Source organism: Eutrigla gurnardus (genome assembly GCF_963514095.1).
Source record: "Eutrigla gurnardus genome assembly, chromosome: 6".
NCBI lineage: Eukaryota > Metazoa > Chordata > Actinopteri > Perciformes > Triglidae > Eutrigla > Eutrigla gurnardus.
In genome coordinates this window covers 1,246,484-1,271,500 of record NC_139920.1, presented here as the reverse complement: position 1 = coordinate 1,271,500, position 25,017 = coordinate 1,246,484, and the positions used below count along the sequence as shown (strand labels likewise).

Here is a 25,017-nt window from a genome sequence, read left to right as displayed (position 1 = left end):
GATGAGATCACATCTCATTTGACTAATTGTTTAATCACTGGGATTGTTGTGAAAGTATTAAAAGGTTTGAAATGACTACTGTAGCATCATGGTTCGGCTTTTTTTTTGGGGGGGGGGGGGGGGGGGGGGTTGATGTGATTAAAGGGATGGTTTACCACGTTCCACAGCGTCTGTAGCTTTGATAGACATCGTTCATTAGGACAAAGCTGTTCATGTGCAGCCATATATGAACAACCTGGACATTTATTCAGGCTGGATCCTCCTTCAGCCCATCCATGTCATCACACACAGCTCACACAAAGGTGTCATATGTGACTTATTTGGGGATATTTCGCATCCATCAGGACACTTGGAGGTTGGTTGTGAACATTCCTGCTCCCCAGAGGTTCTTTCTTTCTTTCTTTCTGCTTTTGGTGACTCACCTAACAGCTTCCTTACCGTTCCACCCTCACATTTGAATTCAACACTTTTACATGAAATGTGGTAGATGGTCAAATTCTGTGAAGTTACAGTGGAAAGAATTGAGAATTAACGTGACTATTAACGTGACATTTAACAGAAAATGGTTTGAATGGAAATAATATTTGATCAGAACAATTTTAAACCCTTCTCTTGAATATAATCCATTTATTTCAGGTGAACTTTCACTAAAGGAGATGACTCATTTGAGGAGTGCCACTGTAACTCTGTGTGTGTTCTGGTCCTGCTCGATGTGGAAAGTGTCCTGAGATCTTTGCTGTGACTAGAAATACCAACTGTATTTAACTTTCATTGAAGAATTAAAAAAAGCATTCCCTATGATTAAAATGAGACTTTTCTCCAAAAGGTATTTTTTTAAATTTTCCTCTCCGTAAGATATTTATCTCTTCACAGTGGCTGTTTGAGGGTTAGTACTTAGTTTGAGGGTCAGTGTAGGTTCAGTTGCTCAGTTGCTCATTGATACGTCAACCACAAGTATAGGAGTAGCCTACTAACAAAGTGACTGCATATCTGTACAAATCCTCGGCTGTTTCCATGCTAGCTTGCTGATGGCTGAGTGACAGAACAGGTGATATTTACACAGCGACACCACTCCCCCCCCCCCACACACACACACATTTCTGCCAGTCAAGTAAACAGCAAACACCAGAGCTGCTGCCTTCCTGTAAATGAAGACTGACACCTCTGCTGGCAGCCAAACACCGAATGGCTGCAACCCAAGAACTGTGTGGCACACAGGATAAGATACACAACACACAAACACACTGAGTTCCCAAATACCAGATGGCAATTCTGGATTGTTTTTCAATTTTTGTTTCTGTAACTATCACAAGAGAGCAAGTCTGTAAAACCACAGACACATGAATCAACGACACTCACACATTGCAAATATATATATATATATATATATCATAGCATAGCATAGCATAAATTGCATATATAGCATAAATAGCATACCCTGCTAATTGAGATGAACATCATGCTGTATTGAAGAAGAGTTGAAACTAGAGATTGTGACCATAAACTCACGTTTTCAATGTTTACTGAGGAGTCGCCCCCTGATGGCCAGCAGAGAGAATGCAATTTCAAGGCATTTCAGCTTGGCTTCACTTTTCGGAAGTGGAGGTTGCTGGCTGGTTATGTGTGTGTGTTGGTACCTGACATGGAGCAGACTGAAAGATCACTATATGTCAGAGAGACAGCGGGGTAAAGTAGAGTGTAGTGGAGAGCTAGCAGCTTTATACATCTATCTCTGTGAATTAAGCTCTATGGTCGATGAGTGAGTTTCACTTTGTTTCTGTCAAGTTTGAATGAGGTGTGGATGAGGTTTACATATCAAATAAAACTTAAAAAGAGTCAAATTGAACTCCAGACTTGGCACTAAAGAGTGTAACTTAATTAAGAATGTGCAACGCTATGTATGTTTGTGTTTAATAAGCTCAGCAGAGCTCAGTATACTCACCGAGGTTGCATCATGCATTTATTCTCAGCTCTGTTTACTGGGTAGCAACCTTGCATCAAGGTGTTTATTGTCAAAAAAATGGACTTGAAGCACCAACACTTGGTTTGCCCCATAAGAGCTGGCACATAGCCGGGTCAGACATTTGCACAGATTCAAATGAGAGCGTATTTGTTGTGTGAGATGGGCGAGGGAAAAGCACTTCGTGGTCCAGATGGGATAATTGTGGTTTGGACAAACATGGCGGAGATATGAAATATATATGATATAATAATCTGTCTCTGTTGCCTCAGTGTTTCTGTGCAAGTATGGAGAGAGAGAGAGAGAGAGAGAGAGAGAGAGAGAGAGAGAGAGAGAGAGAGAGAGAGAGAGAGAGAGAGAGAGAGAGAGAGAGAGAGAGCATATGTAGAAACCTGCAGTGTCTGTTTGATACTGATCCCCAACTGGCAAAGAGCCACAACACAGAGCAGAAAGAAACAATGCACACTTTGTTTGACAGAGATGCTTTAGGTTCAAATCCCCAAAGATACAAACAATCATATTAAAAGTATGTCACTGTATCTAGTAAAAACTATGGTGTGTGTATGAAAGCATGATATATCTGTGCCATAATGCAACAACTATTAAAAACATCAGCGTCACACTGTTGTACTTCTTCATCTATACTCCATCCCACATCCACGTTTCATGAGAACTACAGCAACCAGCTGGTTAGGGAAATAAATGAGTCTGTTTTTCAAACATGAAGTGTTGTATTCATGATGTGATTTAAAGATCTTTAGTAAGAACCAATGGGCTTGGAGCTGAGAGCCTCAGACAGGAAGTCAGTCGCTATGGTCTGTAGGGTATATTGACGGTGAGAAAACATATGGAATATCATCTGTTTTACCCTCCAACAGTTTGGGGATATTGGGAATATTATCACCACCACCATCATCATCATCATCATCATCATCATCATCATCATCATCATCATCACTGTCCTATTGTTTCTCCTCCCAGCAGGACATCCACCACAGCACATAAAACAACAAGCGAGTGGCCTGAAGAAGAAGCAGCTGTCTTGGCTGGTAGCCATGTTTCTCCAGGGAGGGACAGAAATGAAGCAGGAAGAAGAGGAGGAGGAGGACAAAGCCAGGGTGATGAAGAGGAGGGATATATGGGGGGTATTACCAGGAGAATTCCGCAACTAACTTAAATACTCTTGAAATAAAATAAAAAAAATATGACAAGTAAAAGTATTGAGTTCAACATTTTTAAAGTAAAGAAGTATTAATACTGAACTCAAAATCAACTTGGATTAAGAGGGTCAGTTGAGAAATGTAATGCGATGAATCATCTACAACTATTTGACTTGTCTGATTGTCACTTTGTTAATTTACTGCTTGTTGCTACCATGGCAACACAAAAAGAACCTCATGTTGATCGGACCTACATGCATGTTAACAAGTACCCTGTCTTTGTGCTTCAATTATTTCTTCATTTATCACATCTCCTATTTATCATTTTGAAAGTGTTACATTAATACTAATCTGTTTGTTCTTGTTATAATTATCAATATCGTTTTCAATGTCGACCCAAGGACTGTTGGGTGGAGGAGGATGGAGGTGATGTTGTACATGTGTGAGGGGACGGAGGGGAAAGAAGGATTCTACGAGGTAGATACTTATTTGATCATATCATATTTGGGGAAGTGTTAACATGTAAGAGGACATGATGACTTGGTGAGGATAGTTTGTGTGGTTTACTTCTTCACGTGTCTTCAGTTGCTCCAGGGTTCTCCTCAACTCTACAGCCATGCTTCCCTTTACATCTATGCACATGTCCATCTATCACATGATGGACATAGCAAATAAATATTAAATACATTCTGATGTATCAAACATTTAACTCACCTAAAAAGAAAGAAAAAAAACCCTGAAAAGTTCTCACCGTTTTTCTCTCGTCAATTGGATTAGATGGCCAATCTGAAAATGTTGTTTTTCTGTTTGGCTTCTTCTTCTTCTTCTTCTTTGTTTACTGGCGGATTACAGACATGCGCCACCTTCTGACCAAATGACCTATAAACTGAGGTAATTTGCTCCAAACCAGTTGCTTGAAACACACCTTATTCACTTTTTTATTTTTGCAACATTTAAAATGTTTGTTTAAAATTCACGTGAAAATTGACTGGAAACATGGCTATAGTGAAATCTTAAGTCATCATATCCTGTTCTTAATTGATTCATATTTTAAGTTAACAACAAAACTGTTGCCACAAATTTGGGTACATTTCTTGGCTGGCATTTATGTAAAATCAGAGATTTAATTGTAATTACAAGTAAAGTATTTACACATTTGAACATAACGACTGTCAACAACCATTTATGACTCTTCTAAAAGAAGAACTAAAACATCTTCATTCAAACCTTCAGAAGGAAGACACCAAGCAATGGATCAATATATACACATTTCAAAATATGATTAATGATGAAAAAAATCTCTGTTTGTTAAAAACAATGGCTGTACTGCTCAAGGTGCCTTAAACTGTCATTCTCTCTGCTGTCCCCCAGGGGGCGACTCCTCTCTGATTGTATAGAAGTCTATGAGAAAATGGTCCTACTTCTCTCTTGATTTATTATCTCAGTAAACATTGTCAACGTTTATGGTCTCAATCTCTAGTTTCAAGACTTCTTTCAGTTAAATTTGATACAATTTTATTGATAACATCACAACAAAAGTATTTTCAGGACACTTTTCACAGAAAATAAGCACATGATTGTCAATGTATTTCAGAGTCCCAACATCACTAGGAGCAAGAATATACATATACAGCATGATGAGTTTAGAGTCAAATAGATCATAAAGAAGGGTATGCTTCTTTTACCTTGTAGGCCTAATTGTAATATTTTGGGAACCTTAAAATGTTCTTCCACATTTGGTTTTACTACTCCACCCTGTTCAGTCACTCCTGACTGCAGTCCTCCACTATGTAAAGGAGGCACAGTACTGATTTGAGTATCCATCACACACACATCAGTTGAATTTAGCATTATTCCTGCACCTTCCTCATCCACATGGCTGACCAGTTTTCTCACTCAGAAGCTCCTCTGGTGCCGTTGAGCAGCCAGAGCCAAGCTGCTGCCAACACCATGACAGAAGCAGCTCCCCCGCTGCTGCAGAGCCATTCATTTGTCTTTGTCATTCCCCCATTCAACATATCAACTCCCTGAAGGAATGCTTCTCCCAGTTTGAAGTGGAAGAACTTGACTGGTCTGCAGCTATGATGACCTCAACCCCATCACATGACTGTCAACCAGACCTCATCACCAGTGGTGATGGTCCCGGACTGAATGGGAACAGATCCCTTAATGAAGTGACTACTTTTGTCCATGTTGTGTGGAGCTTTTAGTTGGACAATTTATATAAGAACATCAATGTTTCCCCCCGAGCGATTTATTCCACTGAAAACCACAAAGCTACAAAACTAAGATTGTAGGAAATAGAAAGACAGAATCTTCCTTTCAGGCTCAGGTTGGCTGGCTTTCCCTGCAGCTGCCTCAGGTTCAGCTTTACCTCGCTAAGTCCAGCAGCAGCAGCGGATATTACAGCCCCGAGGCTCCACTCACTTATTGGAGCAAAAAACAGAATAAAGGAGCTGCAGAGCAGAACGCTGTGCTCAGCTTTGCAGGGAGAATCAGAGCACCTGGGCAGGTCATCCTGCAGCACTCTATCACACTCCACCCAAACCTCACAAATGTCCACTCTTCATAGCAAATCTTACACTTCTGTCCAACAACAAAATGTCTCTGAAAGATTAAACATCGTCAAATCTGTCAAATAATTGATTCTGTTGTTGTCTGTGAAACTGAAATTGGCTCACTGTAGTTTTATCAGTTTGTTATCTGCAATTAACATGTTTATTAATGAAACTATGTGGGCAATTTTGAAAAGATGAAAAGATGAAAGGAAAATAAGAAAGATCAAAAGAAAAGTAAAGCAAAAAGGAGACAAAATGAAAGGAAGGAAAAAGGGGAAGGAAGACGAAGGTAAGGATAATAACCAACATGAAAAATGTAGGAAAAGAAAATAAACTATATAATAAGAGCAAAGGAAAGATGAAAAGAAGGGAAAAGAAAGGGACAAAAGAAAAGAAGCATGATGAAGCAGGAAAGGAAAGACAAATAGAAAGGAAAAAAGAGAAAACAGAATGAAACATAAAAGCAAATGAGAGAAAAGACTTAAGAAAAGAAAGCTGAAAAAGAAAAGTAAAGAGAGAGAGAGATCAAAGTAAAGAATGAAGGTAGTGAAAGGAGGAAAGAAAGGAAGGAAAGATGGTAGAAAAGAAGAGGAAAGGTAGAAGGTGAGTATGTGAGTCATGTCCGTTGGTCGCCGACAGCCGGAGACACACCGGGAGCTCCAGCACTTCATGTCCTCACACTCTTCCCACAATGGGACGAATACAGGAGGATGAGGCTGCCAGGACGAATAGACGGGGGGGGGGGGGGTAATGAGAGAGGTGGGCGAGCGAGCATGCTGTGGACTCAGGAAGTTCAAGCAGACAATTCTAATCCCCCAATTTCCTCCTCTCTAATCATCTCCACCGTCATGGCCGCCTCTAAATTGGAAACATCTTCTCCACAATATGACACTCCCTGTTAAACACACACACACACACACACACACACACACACACACACACACACACACACACACACACACACACACACACACACACACACACAGAGCCTCTGTGTCTCATCTCAGTTTGGATTCTACAGAAAAGTTACTCAGATAACTGGGAAACCTGAGTGATTGTATTAAAGAGGAACCGTTTGACATGTTCTTGTCTTCTCAGGTGAGAATGTCAGTTTCATCTGAGAAGACAGGTTCTTCCAATAGACATGCAACACTGTGGGACAAATGTTTGAATCACTGAATTCTTCTTGAACAATTGTAAATGTTAATAAAACCATTTGGTGTCTGAATGAAACCGTTTTTCTATCTGTTAAAAAAGCGAGTATTGAAGGAACTGCTGATTCCAAACGTTCCAAGTATTACCGGTCCTGGAAATGTGTAACTCAGCATGTCAGCCTCGCTCAACCAGACATACACGTTCCCTCTTTGTCGAACACGTGTTGCAATAGAAATCAAACAGGAAACATTGTGCTTTTTGCAGCTGTTTACGTTGCAGCTACGTGTTGAGCAGCGACCTGCTGGAGCAGCGACGCCACGCAGCATTTCTGTCCTGAGCTCCGAGTCACTTCAAGCGGACGCTTTAGCGAACACAGTTAAATACAACGGGACCCATCTGAACACGATCTGCATGACACATGAGATGCTGCAGCTGAATGTGTCATCGACATGGAGGAGATTGAAAAAAGACGATGTGGGTTCCTGCTTCTCTGCGGAAATGAAGGCTACTCCGAAAAAACCTTTCACAAGTGAATCTTTGGATTTTTGATGTTTGTTTAGTTCTGTATTATATGATGAAAGACATTTGTCCTCTATCAAATGGTGTTATCCCTTTAGCTATTGGGGTGTAGGATTACAACCCCAACAACCTTTGGCAAGCATTATGAGAAAATACCCTCCAAGGTGATCGTGAATGTTACAAGACTGTAGCCCCTTCTGCGCTGCGGGAGTACCACTCCTTCTTCCCAGTGGAAACGCTACCGAGACGCCGTTCTTTGTGAACGGAGCGAGCCGTGACATAGTGAAGACCCGTTACCAGGGCGACACACTGCCAGCGGATTGAACGAGCTCAAAGCGTAGATCTGTAGAAGATAAAAAGCATCGGACCCTCCTCTGAGAGTCTGGCTAATGAACCAGACCTCACACAGACCACAAACACAGAGCCGAGCCACCGAGTCTCTGCTCGCCTCCACATATCCACCAGTTGAGGAGGGATATGACCAGATACCAAGAGAGCAACAAGGAAGAACTCTGATCGTAACAACTTCTGCTCATTACCAGAAACCTAAATGAAAAGCTCTGAGCTGTACCCCTCCAGTCTCTGCCAACGCTAACACTCATCAGCTCATGTGAACGGTGTTCTATCTCAGTGGATCAGCAGGTAACACAGATACAGTAGAATGAACAAAAGCAACAATCAGATGAACTGCAATAATCTGCTTCTATCTTCCTCCTCCAGACTATCTGAAATGACCACTGACCCTCCCATCCATCCACTGACCCTCCCATCCACCCACTTACCCTCCCATCCATCTACTGACCCTCCCATCCATCTACTGACCCTACCATCCATCCACTGACCCTCCTATCCACCCACTGACCCTCCCATCCATCTGCTGACCCTCCCATCCATCCACTGACCCTCCCATCCATCCATCCATCCATCCATCCATCCATCCATCCATCCATCCATCCACTGACCCTCCCATCCACCCACTGACCCTCCCATCCATCTACTGACCCTCCCATCCATCTACTGACACTACCATCCATCTACTGACCCTCCCATCCATCTGCTGACCCTCCCATCCATCTACTGACCCTACCATCCATCCACTGACCCTCCCATCCACCCACTTACCCTCCCATCCATCTACTGACCCTCCCATCCATCTACTGACCCTCCTATCCACCCACTGACCCTCCCATCCATCTACTGACCCTCCCATCCATCTACTGACCCTACCATCCATCCACTGACCCTCCCATCCACCCACTTACCCTCCCATCCATCTACTGACCCTCCCATCCATCTACTGACCCTACCATCCATCCACTGACCCTCCCATCCATCCATCCACTGACCCTCCCATCCATCCACTGACCCTCCCATCCATCTACTGACCCTCCCATCCATCTACTGACCCTACCATCCATCCACTGACCCTCCCATCCACCCACTTACCCTCCCATCCATCTACTGACCCTCCCATCCATCTACTGACCCTACCATCCATCCACTGACCCTCCTATCCACCCACTGACCCTCCCATCCATCTGCTGACCCTCCCATCCATCCACTGACCCTCCCATCCATCCATCCATCCACTGACCCTCCTATCCATCCATCCATCCGTCCACTGACCCTCCCATCCATCCATCCATCCATCCACTGACCCTCCCATCCATCCATCCGTCCACTGACCCTCCCATCCATCCATCCATCCACTGACCCTCCATCCATCCACTGACCCTCCCATCCATCCACTGACCCTCCCATCCATCCACTGACCCTCCCATCCATCCATCCACTGACCCTCCCATCCATCCATCCACTGACCCTCCCATCCATCCATCCATCCATCCATCCACTGACCCTCCCATCTATCCATCCATCCACTGACCCTCCCATCCATCCATCCATCCATCCATCCACTGACCCTTCCATCCATTCATTGACCCTCCCATCCATCCATCCACTGATCCATCCATCCATCCATCCATCCATCCATCCATCCATCCATCCATCCATCCATCCATCCATCCACTTCCCTCCATCCACTGGCCCTTCCATCCATTCATTGACCCTCCCATCCATCCATCTACTGACCCTCCCATCCAACTACTGACCCTCCCATCCATCTGGCCCCCAGAGCTGCAAACTGACAAATGGATTAAGGGGACTTCACTTGTAGTGCCGCAGAAATCCCATTAACCCCTGTGGTGAACGAATGCAAAGCACACACACCGTCATCGCCAGCATCTTCTTCAAACCTTTTTTATTTTTTTACATTTTTTTACATTTTTATTTCTTTTTTTTGTGTGTGATTTTTGTTTGTTACAGAGACGCTCCATTCGGACTGTTTATTAATTCTGATGTGCATTTAAACCTGTTTACACACACACACACACACACACACACACACACACACACACACACACACACACACATTTTATAAAAGAGAATGAAAAATGTCCTGTGAGCTCACAGTGGATGATTATTTATCTTTTTATCTGTTGCTTAATGTCTGTGTGTCTGCTGGCCTGCCTGACTTCACACTGTGGCATTAAATGTTAATATTCATAAAATTACTTTAGACATTTTACTGTAAGCTTGAAAATTAAGCAACGATATAAAAACAGGCAGTGATTATTAATGTGTTTCATTTTAACAGCACTGTGTGTTGCATGTGTAGTGATGCAAAGAGGCAGGACGGCGGTGAGGGATTAATGTAAATGTTAAAATGTGTTGGAAAAGAACAGACATATGAAATGTAAAAAAAAAATGCAGAAGAAGGAGGCAAAAATGAAGTGCAATAAAACATGCATTAATATGTTTTACAGATTTTTAGGAGCAAATTTTAATTTTTTGTGTCAGCAACATGTTGCTTTTAAAAATAATACAGGCCATATTACAGAATAACAAACTATGTATATATATATATATATATATATATATATATATATATATATATATATATATATATATATATATTCTTGTGGTTTTAAATGCAAGTAAACCTGAATGAATAAACTGCTTCCATTTGGCACCATTAATATCAATACCCATATTAAAATATCAACCGAGGACAACAAATTAAATCATTAAACAGGAGTTTCACCTCAATTAGTGGAATTAAAATTGATTTAAATATTAACAAGATTAAAATACTAAAATCCATTAAAAGCAGCAAATTAAAAGTTGATCCGTTTCCCTGAAATGACCCGACAAAAATCCTCACAGCTGCATTTTGGATTTGAAGCAGATAATCCTCTTTGTGCTTTCAGCCACTTTAACCTTTCTGCTGCTTCAGACTCCACATCGAAGTCCGACGGGTTTATGTCCACTAATTACCCTAAACCCACATTTGATCAAATATGGTTCAGAATGTGCTTATGACTGATAAAATATTTGATTTTTTTTATTTAGTTTGAGAGAATTTTATTGCAAAGATCCCTGAAGTTTTTTCATTATACAGATAGCACTATACTGCTATGACATTTTATGTCCAAAGAATATGCGTTTTACTACTGCCATATTTCCTTAAATACTTTATTTTAAATATTAGAGGATTTTCTTTTAGACATTTTATTGCTGTTTCATTAAGAAAGTCTATAATATTGCATGGATATTTTAGAAAAGTACAAATAACATAAACATTAAAAGTCTGACACATTTTAAAATTCCTATTTTTATAAATACAAGACAAGTAATACCTAAAACACAAACAGTATACATGTATGATTTATAGTGTATTTTGAGTAGCTGCAGGTAAAAAAAGATCTGTTAACAGAAAATCGTCACAGCTGCATTTGAATTTGATTTACGTCTTATTTGAAGAAAAATATGAAACGGACACAGACAAACAAAGTGACATTACCAACAGCAGCTCAGTCAGAAAAGACCCATAGTGACACCTTAAATTAGAATTATGGGGCTCAATTGACTAAGAAAAAAAATCTCATCCTCATCAAAACATAAACAGCACAGAAATATCTATCTATATAATATCTACGTTTTCTGCCTTAAACTGGCGATTTTATCAAACTGCAAATAACTGATTCTTCACCATCAGGATAGAAAACCAGGAATAAAATCCCCAAACAAACTGATGAAAATAAACTTCCTCTCCAGCCTCACACACACACACACGTGCAGGAACAAAACTCTACCACCCACCAACCGAACCTCCACACACACACATACACACACACACACACACACACACACACACACACACACACACACACACACACACACACACACACTCCTCGGACCCTGAGCAGACGGCTTAGCGGCCAGCAGAATAAAAAACCCTCCATTCAACATCTACGGGCTGCTGGATGATGGGCGGATCGTGGTGGACTGTGCGGTAGAAATGTATGTGTGTGTGTGTGTGTTTATGGTGGTTTGGGTTTGACTGAGAAGAATTCAGCAGGTTCACGGCCCTGTTACGGAGAGGAGAAAGCAGCCTTTGTCTCTCCGTTTACTGAGGCTGGAGGTGGAGAGGAACCTGCAGCGTCTCTGCACCAAGACCAAGACCAGCATTGCTCTGTGGTCAGAAAGTGTTAAAAGTAACCATGACAGCAATAATAGCTGTCCTCTAACGAACTCTCAGTGCTGGAAGCTCTTTCATCTCTCTGGCTCATTTGGACAAGCCGGCCACAATAGACTATTGTGAAGCATGAAAACTCCCCCCGACCCCCTCCTCGTCTCTCAGCGGAGTCACCAAACTGCCCCTCAACCCCGTCTGTCTGCTCGGACTTCACCTCACCCCCCTCTCTTCTCCACTTCAGGCACCACAGCAGAAAGGGGGTGTCAAAGGTCGGCTGGCCTCGCTGACCACGACAAGCTGCTAAATATGGCCCGTGCTGCACCCGGAGCCCCGGCGTGTCCCGGGACACCAGCGCTGAGCATGAGGGAAGTGGGAGTGTTGGTTCCCTTGTGCGGTGTAATTGCCACAGCGGCAGAGATGTGTCAGAGATCAGCAGCAGAGCCGGGCTCGGCTTCGGTATTTCTCAGAGAACAAAACAAAGCAGAAGTTTCCTGTTAATTAGGTGGTACAAGAGCAAAAAGGATGACAATAGGAGGCTCGGCAGCAGACGGACGGAACAAACCTCCGGTCGCGGTTGTAGACCTAAGCTGGCACCCGTCCGCTAACGGGACGAGAGAAGAGAGGGGAGCACAGCGAGGGGGCGGCAGAGACGGGACGCCGACAGATAACAACTACAAACAATCCAAGCGGGTCACAAATCCAGGGAATAAAACACATAGCTGCTGTGTGCTGCCACAAGAAGAAGAAGACAAACAAGGAGGAAGAGAAAGAGGAGGAGAGAATGTCCCTTCTTTACTTGAAGAAGAAGGAGTGAAGGAGAAGAAAGAAAGAAAAAAGAAGAAAATGTGCCAGCTTACCATCCACCAGGTCCTGGCTGAGATGTCATAGCAGAGCTGCCATTTGATGGAGCCTTCCGAGCTTTTCCCTGCCATTACGCTGTCAGCAAGCTTCATCTGATGCAAGACCGCTCACCGGAGATAAGACACCTAATTGAGAAAACATTTGCACTGGCATGTTGGGCAACATGTAGCCCGCTCCATACCATATGGAATCATGGGTAAAAAAAAAAAAAAGCTCCTTGACAATGAACCAATCTCATGCAGACCCCGTGGCAAGGTGAGCGGCAGTCATCTGCTCAGAGAGGGAAAACACACACCCCCTCACACACACACACACACACACACACACATACACAGCCCAGCAGTATGATGAGCCTTTTTCCGCATTGCCGTACGCCGCGGGTCGCTTCTCCCTTCTTTTTTTCCCTCCTTGAGTATAATTAGGGCTTGTACTCCATTATCATCATCACCAGGAGAAGACGGAGAAGAAGAGGGGTAGCCTAGCGATACTGAACTGACTCCAAACAACTTCTGCTGCTTTTTTTATACTACTTTAATGGGACGGAGGCAGGTAAAGAGAGAGGAGGCAGAGGGCTAAAGCTCCACAGGGCGATCAGTCCTCTGTACACATGGAACTGTCTACACACTATCATGCCATGTTTGTTTGGGGTTTCAAGCCTTTCCTCCCCCCTTTCCCCCATGTATCCCTCCATCCCTCCTTCAGTACAAAACTTGTGTGTTTTGGCATAAATACCTCCAGACTGAGAGATCCAGTGGCAGCCTTGAGAGCCAGAGGAGGAGACCGTTGATGCCGTCTGCCTGAAACCCCTCACTGCTCCATCAGTAAGTCTGCTTCATTTACACTTGATAGCTCTGTCTCAAGAAGAAGAAGTAGTGGTAGAAGAAATGGAAGTAGCAAAACAAACAGCAGAAAATGTACTTCTTTATAAGAAAAACTAAGTACAAGTAAACGGAAGTAAAAATGGCACCTGTTAATGTTATATGATAATGTAGGATTAATGATGCTGGTGGAGATGGAGCCAGTAACACAGCCATGGTGGGGAGGTGCAAAAAATATTTGGAAGCATTTGGGTTTATTTATGTTAATAAAAGTAAAGATTATTAATCAGTTAGTCATTAATAAGGATCACATACCATTTAAACCAGGTCTATGGATTGATACATTTTTACAGTCAGATAAGTCTTAAAGCATTTCAGTAATTTCTTGCATTTCATCAGTTCAAAGCCACTATTATAGATGTTGCTTGGACTAAGTAATCATGGTCTCTAGTCAGCGCATCTAAATCTAACTCATCATTTAAAAAAATGGTTTAAAAAATATAAATATTTTCCCACTAACAGAGAAGAGTTTTCAACAATTAAAGATGTACCTTAAAGTGGCCCAAAAAAAACGAATTATGTGAATTGTTATATATGAATTATTCTGCTAGTTACAACTTCTACTCTATTTTTACTCATTACTGTATATGAGTAAAAACCAATATATTCTTCTGAAATGTAGTAGAAGTATAAACCTTAACCTTAACACTTGTAAAAGACAAGTACCTAAATCTTGACTTAAGTATCAGACCTGAGTAAATATACTTAGTTACAATCCACTACTGCCATCTGAGGGTTAAAACAAACGTGTTTTTTATTTGGAAATTCAAATGTTGATTCACCTCTTTACCCTCATGTTCACCCATTTTGACAAACTCACATTGGAGTGCAGGTTTATAACACACAAGACATGTAGGAACTCTCATGTCTGGAGCTTTCATTTTTTAAAATTCAAATGTCGATGTGTGTATTCATATGTGGAGTCTCCGTTTATAAGTAGGTGGTACAGTGGAGGAAAAATCTTTTTTTTAACAGGTAAATAGTAGGTAAAAATGTATAGGCTTAACCATTTTTAAGTAATTAATATCGGGTCATGAACTGAATGTGAGCAGAACAAATTTGTGTGTAAACTGTTTGCAGAAGAAAAGCATTTTGCTTTTTGGCATAGCTCCAAACTTTTCATAGCTACTAACAAAAAACCCTCCTGCCTGCGACTGCCCGTAGAGCACATAAATATTGCTCGTCAGAAATGACAACGTTAATGCGTTCTTTGCTCTGTTATGTTCACAATATGCTGATGCCTTTCAAAACACTTATTTTAAACATGACAAAAGATTAGAAATTAGAAAGACATTATCATAATTAGTGGGCAATCCACATATTTCAACCTCGGATTAGATGTCTTAGAAATGCGAATGGGTTAATTAAATGGACTTAATAGCCTACCTGTTGTCTAGGCTGCATGTTGAAAAATAATAAATCACAAGATTTTTAAACTATTTTCTTTTGACTTCTTGGATGGATCTTTGGACAGAGGACACGGCATGAGTCCCCCCCTCCAGGCCTTTGATTTACCTTTACCTGTCTCACCACCACTAACAGAAGAAAATCATATCCTTTCCCTCAGCTCCACTTCAGCCAAAATAACTTTTATCTCAGCATCGAAAACGTTTTTCTCTTCCTTTGCTTGCTTCATGTCTGCAGGTCGACAGGATGCACCTCCATAGTAATCATCACCTCCTTATATGGTGCTTCATGGAGGGGACAGGAGCGCGCTGTCAGTTTAAGATCGATTGGCACAGTGAACACACACACGTGCTACGATCAAATCACAGGTTTACGTGGCATTCATGAATCCAGAAGAGGTTTTAGTACGGAGGTGATTGATGTGTAAATCTCCTCAAGATTTACTAACGTTTCATGAATGAGTCCCAACTTGTTTATGTTCATACTAATACTGTACTTTCAAAATGTAAACAAGATCCATTGTTTTCAATTTGCCCACCATATTAAATCAACCACCTTAACATTTTGTATGTGTTCTTCCTTCAAAATGTTTGTGGAAATACAGTTGAAAGTCTAGATCATTAAGAAATGGTTCATCAAATGCAGTACTGCTTTGCAGCCAATCACTGGATCTGGTTTTGGAAAGGCATTCATGAGATTAATGGTGGTTATGGTTTTCTAATTCAAACAGAAGCACAAAATCATTTTAAACCCAAGACTGGACTTTTTGCTTTTTTTCCCCCAGGACAGATAAAAGCAGAGGGTTTTGTCAAAAGCAGCAGGATCCCCATATGTTGCACACGAATGTGTTTCACCCGAAAGATCATTTCACTCGTTGCTGAAGGGAGGGGGTGAAGGGGTAATAAAGGGCTCAGAGGGAGGTGCGGGGGGTCTGAGAAGCTCAGGTTCCTAATCAGAGGGGGAATACCTGAACCAGAGCAGAGCCGCCATCAAACAGTTCTCCCATTGTGGCGGCCAAACAGAGGAATGCGATTCAGCCGGAGATATGGAGGGACGCTCGGGTTGTTGGGGGGTAAGGTACACCGGGCCAGGAGGTGAGGAGATGGAGGAAAGGATTGGAGGTTGAAGTAAAGCTGTCTTCACGTGATCAACTGGAGAACCACTTGAGTCACTGTTTTAAATGAAACAGCAGTAATGCCAGACCATGTAAAAAGGTACTTCAGAGTTTAGCTAAGGTCAACTGTCAAAAGTTTAAGTTGAGCTCAACAATTTAAGCATTTAAAAAAGTTAGCTAACCTGAAGTTAAATGTTTTAGATAACAAATGGAACTGATAGCTAATGCAAACCAAGCAGTTTAAATCACTAAAATAAGCCGTTAGCTGACCTGAATGTAAACAATGCATCTAATAAATACATATTTATCTAATAAAGTAATACATGATAAAGCTAACTGGAACTTAACTGTTTTAATGAAATAAGTGAATTACATTGTGAATGAGCTGTTTGCTAATTAAATACAGGTTTTCACAGCTTAAATCAAATCTTAGCAACTTAACTGGGATACTAAAATAACTGTTAGTTGATTTTATCATAAATCTAAAATATGCTTCGAGAACAAAACCGTAAAACTGCTAAAGTAAATCAATGTGAACTTAAGCAGCGTAGGGGCTACTAGCTGCTAACTTGAACTTTGATCTAACATTTAACCACAAGTGTTTTAGTGAGAGCAGCACCAATGAGGGGTAAACGGAATGCATTAGGCCTACTGTGAGCATCAAAGCTTGTGTGTGGCACTTTACATGTTTCTTCACCTTATCTTCTCCACCATGCAGGACAAGGGGAACATTCAGGGGTTCAAGGGGCTGGTGCCCTCGCAGCTAAGCCTTAACACAGATGTCTGGCTGCATTTAAATACCTCGAATCGAATCAATAGTGAATCAAGAACCAAGAAGACCAGGTAGCCAAGCGACTACTTTGCTGGAAGTAGAATATGCGCTGCTCCAGGAGATGAAAGGACTCTCCATTAGCAGTTAGCTTTCAATCCTCAGACTGGTTGGCTGTGACTCCTGGCGCTGGGTTTTGACAACCAAATTCAAGTTGCCACATCCATCAACCCCATCAAGTTATTACCTCATCTCTGCCACCAAAGATCTAAGTCAATAAACCATCTATCAAACCATACGCAGTGCATACAGCTGGCAGTTAGCTGCACAGTAAACACACAGAAGGCTATGACAAAGTTTAGCATCGCAATGTTATTTTGACTACCCTTCAAAGTTTCAGGGATCTGGTTGAATTTGTGGCTTGTTGCCCTGATGTTAGGTAGCTGGCTTATCATTTAAAAAAAACAGTAGGAGAGGTGAAAAGCTGCTATTTTATTTGAATTGGAACAGTTTTCACTAGTACGATGAGATATTAGCTACTTGGATTAACTCGAAAGTAATTTTGAGCTGCTGAAGTAAATTTGTTTAAAGGCGAATTTAGTAGCTACTAAACTGAACCGTTAGCTTACACAAACTGTTTGAACTAATACAATAAGCTGTTAGCGAATTACATGGTTTAACATATAAAACACCAGTTTTTCCTGCTTAAACAAACCAAACCAAATATCAGCTAATTTTGGCTGCTAAAATGTAATATTAATTCAAATGAATCATTAGCAGTTCAGTTTCAGCCACTAAACTGGCAGAAAGGACAGAAAACGCTGCTTATAAAGCTGTGATTGCTCACCAGTATTTACATAGCAGAGAAAAATGATCATCATTGCAGCGGAATTTGTGTCATTGTGATAAATCTAAGTAAAATACTCACTTTTATGCTTTTTGCTGCTAAATGTCCCGGTAAATCCACAGCTAGTTTCTAACAGTGTCTGTCTGCAGGTAGTGTGTTATGTTTTGTACAGGGAGTCTGGGACGAACTTATGTGCAGTTGTAGAGCTGCCGAGTAAGGAGCACCCAAAGGTCATGGTCATGCAAGGTCAGATCAGGGTGTGCACATTGTAACTTTCACAGATGCTTTGTTTTGTATTTTACTGGTTGTTTTTATTCACTGTACAGTGCCCGTGATGGCTCTGAAAGGTGCCTATAAATATAATGTATTATTATAGAGGCAAAACATGTATTCCTAAATAACTTATTTTCTTATTTTTAAAACAGAGAACCTCAGCTTTACCTTCATGTGCATTAAATACATGCATTTACAAAAACAAATAAAACACATCAAGAATGAGATTTGTGTGTGTGTTTGATCCTGCTCTATTAATAGAAGAGCTGTATGAATGTAATTCTCGGTCAAAATATCAACATGATTTTAGGAAAATCTTACCTCGCAGTATGTGGACTTCATGTGAAATAAATATTTTCACAGTATCTGATGCTAAATACAGCTGAGGAGGTGCACTCTCCCTTTATGTAAACATGTATGTTGTACACAGTGAATTTGCTGTTCCAGTTGCTGGTCATTCATTCAGCCCCCAGTGGGAGGCAGTGTTGTGTTTCTGGGTTTTTTTTTTACTTGACGAGGAAAGTTGACTGGGACTCAGGGCATATGTTTCTTTAAAAAAAAATGTTTTGACTCCATCTGATTGCAGTGATTCAGTGTTCCTGTTGTAATAAAAAAGCATAATTAATGAATGGTGATCTGTGTGAATCTTCTATATATGTGGTGCAATTATCATATTCAAAAATCTGTGTTCCAGGTGCCGAGATGAGATAAAGATAAGATTATTTTACACGCGACTGTTAATACAAGGGGGTCTTCAAGTTTGGTTGAGTTTATACTTCATTAAACACTATTCTGCAATTACAGGAGACTCCAGGTTTTTAGTAATTTAATTAGCTGCAATGTTGTTTGCCACTAAAACACAATATGAACATTAATGATAAGGACCTACACTGTTTTCCTCTCCTAGAGACCACTTGAAAAATTATTCCAGTTTTTATTGTGATACAAGGGTGCATATTCCTAAAAAAAAAAAGGGTGTTCAATCTAGTAACCACAAATGAACATAATTCATATAGGCTTGAAAATTATTTTTCAAATCTCTTCATATTTATCATGACTCGATGATAAAGTCAATAGACGGATGTTTCATGTTGATAAAGCTTTGAAAAAAATATTTATATACAAATTACTAACAAGTGCATTTAAATGCTGGAAAAATGTTAAGGGAAAAAAAGAAAAAAGTAATAAATGTCTGTAGCAACAAAACTAGCCCTTTTTCACCTCGATAGTGAATTATTATTATTACAGTGATTTAAAAGAAATCTGCAGCATAAACAAAAAGCTTGTAGAAAGTTGTCATGTCGACCAAACAAGGACACAAGCTCCTGTCAGCATGTTGACGCTTCGGTCAGTTCAACTCCAGCAGAATCCGGTCAGCAGAATGACGTAAATGGTCCTCATTAATGTTCGACAGGTTTCTCCAATTTATCCCCAAAATCCAATAAGTTACCCAAATATGTGCGTTTCACTTCCTTCCTCTCGCTAACAAGAGAGAGAGAAAAAAGACCTGATTATCAACATCTGTCCACCCCCCCTTTTGTGGAGCTCAGTGGTGCCCCTGGGCCTCACAGCAGCAGCACCCTGCCACCCAGGCCTGCATCCATCCATCCATCCACCCATCCAACCATCCATCCATCCACCCATCCAACCATCCACCCACCCGCCTGCCCGCCTGCCGCATGGCTGGCTGTCCCGCTGAAGCTCAGTGAAGCCAAAGTGTCCATATGAAGACACATGGTTGGCCAGCTGTCCTTCCACTGCCACAGTCACCGCATCAGCCATATTAAATGACCTTTTTGTCTTTCCTCCTTCTCCAGTCTCTGTCCAAAAGATCCTGTTTGCACAGTCTCCTGTGTATTCTATGCTTGTTCTTCCCCTAATTTGAAATGTTTAGCTCTGCAGCATCTGCACTTGCAGAAAATTAGAGGATTTGGAGCACAGTGCATTTGACAAAAGCAAGGGGAAGCCTGAGCTCCAAACAAGAGTGTTTGTTTTCATGCATTTTCCCCCGATCCTGATTGCTGTCAGATGCCTTTGTGTTCCAGGTGGTTAAGACTGTAGAGGGAGAACCACACTGAGAAATAAATACCACACATCCTCCTTGATTTCTGCTGCTGTCTACGCATATATAGTACTCAGTATGAAGTGTAAATAGGCCAAACAGCTTTGAAATCCACAACAGGAACTGATTACTCTCTCTCTCGAGGGCTGGTGAGGAAATAGGACCATCTGACATGCGGAGGAAGTGAATGAGATCAGAATATATTCGATGATGCTGTTTAACCTGTATGATATGTTTTCTCGGTTGTGGCAGAATCTCCTTTTTGAGAATCCAGTGGAGATGGATGCTCATACCGACAAAAATAGGTTGTTTATAAGAGATTGGGCAAAATAAACTGCAACAAGAAGAAAAGAGATGAAACACTCAAATGAAACCTCAAGAAAATTTGGTCCATATTTTTTTTTTTTTTTTTTTGCATTAGCCCTCGAAGTTGAAAAACTCAAAGGCACAAAGAAGCCACTGCTTTTTAGGGGTCACAAGCAAAACGGTTGGAAACCTCTGGTCTAAAATAATGTGTACTGTAACAATTTCCTTTAATTGGAAGTCAGAGGCCCAAATCAGGAAAAAACATCAAGACCCAAATTATGTTGAGCCCACATACTTCTGGCATATAGGATTCCCAATCTCTACCTAATGCAAACTTGTTCTCATTACCACAAGATATTTGTTGACTATTACCAGAATAAATATTTCTTGTTGCATCAGGAACCTTTCTAGTTATTATACAAAATCAACCTCTCTTGTTAAAACAACATGAGAAAACAAGAAGTGTAAACAATCAGAGCTGTGACTTTTCACTTGTAGTTACTGTAACCAGAAATTGCCACTGAAAGCCAGGAGACCAAAAAAAGTGGAATATTATACCTGAATCCCTAACGAAACTGTACTTTGGAGTCCAATGTTCCAATATGCAGATATTCCCCATGTACCCTGAATACAGCAATAAGGACCTGCTGGACATGTGCTCTGACAATTAGAAACACACAAACAGATCATCAGGCATCTGTTTCATCGGGCAGAAGAAACAAATCAAAGTGTAATAATGGCTTCATTGTTCTCCAGCAGAGACACTGAAGAGGAACACACGTGGCACTGTGGACATTAAGCTGAATAATCAATTCAATGATGAGTTGTCAAACAATAAATATTATCTGAATACTCGCAGTTGTATACCTCTGATTAGGGTTGCCAACTCCCTGAAAAATAAATAAGGGACACCATTGGCAGGGCCGGCCAGCCCCATTGCTTTCACCCTTCCTGGCGTAGTGAATCTTATTAGCCCTTTTTGTATGTGTGAAGCGATTTTTTTAACTATTTGACTCCAACCTGAATTGAATTAGATGCATATTTGAGTGATATGAACACATGGAAAATAAATAACATTGATTGTGCTCTGACAGTTAGCTTCAGAGCACAATCAGCTGGGTTGTAGCTTAAGCCATGTTTTACAGTGTGGTAGATATGGGCAACCTCTGCAGCAGTCACCTGTAAATAAAAAAATAAAAAAAATGTTACTGCATAGTTTGTGTGTAGTATATCAACTGCCTGTACAGTACAAATTATGCATGTTATCTAACTATCTCTCTATCTGAACTTGTAAGAAATGTGTAAGGTTATACAGTATACTGTGTATTCTTTATTATTCATCTATGTATTAGTTTTATGTATTATTTATCTATTTAATGTACTCATCTAGCAATTGTACTTGTTTATTATACAGAAAATAATATTATAATATATTTATCCATGCAATTCAGACATTCATTGTACTTATTTACCTTAACCAGAGGGTTAAAAATATTTTTTTACATACCATATCTGCCTCTGGCGTTGCCTGGTGGACAATAAATTGGTCTAGAGTTCCCCTAGTTTTGGTGTCCCTTATGTTTCATGTGTACCCACCACTGGAAGCATGTTGCTTTAGGTCAGTTAGTCCACCATGGGCTATGGAAAAAGTCCGCCGGCACACAGTGCAGTGCACTTTATAGATGTTATCGTGCACTTTTTCCATGTGTTTCCTTCTACCCATTCCTCTCGGTATTTTTGCGTTCTTTTCTTTTTTTTCTCGGAGGAGTAGTTGCATTGCTGCTAGAAGGTGTACCGCCCGAAACCTGTAAAGCACTGTCGGCGTCACTGTCGTCCATGCTGCTTTATTGTCTTCCGGTATCTTCTCCGCAAGCAACAGTACCTCGACCAATGAGATGAGCGGGATTCTAGATTGTCATACTATTGTGTGAGTGTGCTGTCAGCTCATTGGTCAAAGAACAGGAGAGGCTGAGAATATGTTTACCGTAAATGTTCTTATAAAGCGCCACGTATTCTTTCATTCCATTGACATTTTACACACTATTTTTGATTCTCACGGTAATACGGGACAAAGTGCGTCCCTTTTCAGCTCAATACGGGACGCGTACTTTTGTTTCTGAATACGGGACGATTCCGTTTTTCAAGGGACGGTTGGCAACCCTACCTCTGATCCAGGGCATACAATATCCAGGAGTTTTTGAAAGGGTAAAGTGCCAGGGGTCCCCAAGAAGACTTGGTGTCCTTGAGGGGTTCCAGGATCCAAGTGAATGGAAAAGAGGACCTTGTATGATCTTAGAAGTGTTCCAAGGATTCTTTATGGGCCTCCTTGAAGAGGTACCTGGAGTTACGGATTGGGTTCCAGGATCCTCAAGAAGGCACCAAAAGGCCAGTGGAAACTGGAACTGTCATTGAAGTTTCTGGAGTCCTTATGAGGGTTTTGATAGGTACTTGAAGTTCTTGGAGTCCTTGAGGTGTTTCATTAGGTCCTAGGAGGGGTTCCAGGGTCCTGAGATGATACCACCGAGGGTCCTCATGAATGCACAAGATACCTTCGTGCAGCCTGGAAACGTCCTTCAGGAGTTTCAAGGTTTCTTCCGCAGCATCACTGTTGCTATGGTTACCTGTAGTTTATACGTGTGAGCATTGATTTAGAACAGTTGACCAGAACCATGAGATAATAGACAACCAATCAGAAAGCTGATTTCCCCCTAGATCTCACTGGTCCACTAGGAGCTCTGAAAAATGAACAGAATAATGTGAACCACGGAGGTTAATATATTCTGCTTGAGAGTCTCCATACAGCAGAGCAGACACCTTCAGTGTACAAGCAGCTGCTGCACTACAGCATCTATACACTCTGTGTGTGTGTGTGTGTGTGTGTGTTGTCCAAACATATTGAATGGTGAATGTAGTAGCAGCCATAGAGCCCAGAGGGCTGGCAGACAACATGGACCAGAATGTGTGTGTGTGTGCATGTGTGTGTGTGTGTGTGGATGATTTTGAGCATCAGCCACAAGCACCATCTGCCTCTCTGTCACTCAGAGCCAAGATGTTCGGTCAAACTGCTTGGCCGTGAGTCTGAACGTGAAGCTTGGCTCTCTTGTGTTCAGAGGTTGTTTTTTCTGAACTGCAAACACTCAGGAACAGTTGATTATCAACAGAATGCACTACTGTCTCAATATTCACCTGAGCTTTTTCAATTACATGTACATTTTCATTATATACGTTCAATGTCAAGGGTCACATTTAATGCAATGCTGTTCTATTGTGTTGAGTCGGTGTGAATAAATCGAGCAGTTTGGGATCGGGGACGTACTTCAGTCGGGGTGAGAGAAATCCGACCGGCACCCCCTGCATTTACACCGATAATGTTTCATCATTCATGGCCGTAATAAACACTATTACTGCTTTGTACATGTTGTGGAAGTCCCGGACACACCGGGAAACTAAACGGCATCCTGTCTGAGTTCATAAGCGGAGGGAATGTTCCCATTCATTGTCTATGTAAGAAGCCGTGCATGCCGTCACTTTGCGGCGAGTTTCGAGAGACGGCGCCGCCGCCCGCGAGCACTTGATAATCTTTTAAACTGACCATTGTCGATCTAAAATAAAGACAGATTTAGCAACTGTATAGCTTATTTCTCGCATTAAATGTTTTCGCTGAACTATTTTCGTAAAATAAGAGGGAGGTGGGAGGCTGCGAGGGGAGAACGATAGAGCTCGGCGGAGCACAGAGGGGATCTTACTCCTGTACATGTGAAGAGCCTCCTTTTGGGATCTACTAAAGTAAAGTTTACTTGTTACATTTTTTTCATTATAAACTTTAGATTTTATATATTTCAGTAATTCTTTTACTTTAAAATACTTATGACAGCCACAAATAGCAGTTTTTTGAGTGTACTAATGTATATAATTTAAACGTTTGAATTATGGATGAAAGCTGGCATTTTGTGCATCATTGTTGAAAACAGGTGAGCTTTTCTCATTGTCCTGACAATTCTGATGTAAACAGACCTTTACATAAGGAAATAAATAACTTATGAATAACCTTTTCAGTTTACATGTAGTGTTTAAGAGAAAATATGTTTTGATTTATTGACAAGTTGTTTATAGCAAAGAAAAATATAACAGTAATTTGGTGTTTTTGGTGATTGCGGCTGTTGTCACACCGCAGTGAGGGTTGTCTTGTTCTGGGTTTTTGTTTTGTGGCTTCCTGTTTTATTTTGAAAAATAACTCTCCCCTCGTTTCAGGTCACTTGCCTTTCCTCATGTGTCATCCAACTGATTGCCTCCCTTGATTCCTGATTGTGTCCACCTGTTCCCTTTACCCTCATGTGTCTTCTAGTCTGCGTCTCCCTTTGTCTTGTTGCCAGAGTGTCTCGTTGAACCGTGCACAGCCTTTCACCACAGCCCTCGTCTTGTCCAAGCCTTTGGACAGATTTCCTTGTCAGTAACGTTGTATTCTTTTGCCTCTTAAAGAGTGATTTTGTGTCTGATAATTTCATAATGCAGCTCTGTCTCGTAGTTTAAGATTATAGCCTTTCTTTTCCTCCATTTTAGTGATCTTTTGTTTGGTCATTTTCACAAGTTCTGCAAAGTTTGACAGCAACA

General features: G+C 41.2%; 1 protein-coding gene and 1 long non-coding RNA gene across 4 annotated transcripts in view; one reads left to right on the top strand and one right to left on the bottom strand.

Moving 5' to 3' along the window:
• nfia (nuclear factor I/A) overlaps positions 1-12,901 on the bottom strand; it is a 189,903-nt gene extending 177,002 nt beyond the window's left edge. The window contains exon 1 of one of the 3 annotated variants that reach the window (XM_084011573.1): positions 12,747-12,901. In XM_084011573.1, the coding sequence (XP_083867699.1) occupies positions 12,747-12,842 (96 nt within the window). In that variant the 5' untranslated portion in view covers positions 12,843-12,901. The remainder of the gene's footprint in view (positions 1-12,746) is intronic. The other 2 variants (XM_084011572.1, XM_084011574.1) reach the window with 2 other exon arrangements.
• Positions 12,902-13,164: 263 nt separating this feature from the next.
• Positions 13,165-17,401, top strand: LOC311014798. The gene is made up of 3 exons (XR_014597298.1): positions 13,165-13,299; positions 13,453-13,571; positions 15,820-17,401. It is a non-coding gene; the product is annotated as an uncharacterized lncRNA (long non-coding RNA).
• Positions 17,402-25,017: the final 7,616 nt, after the last annotated feature.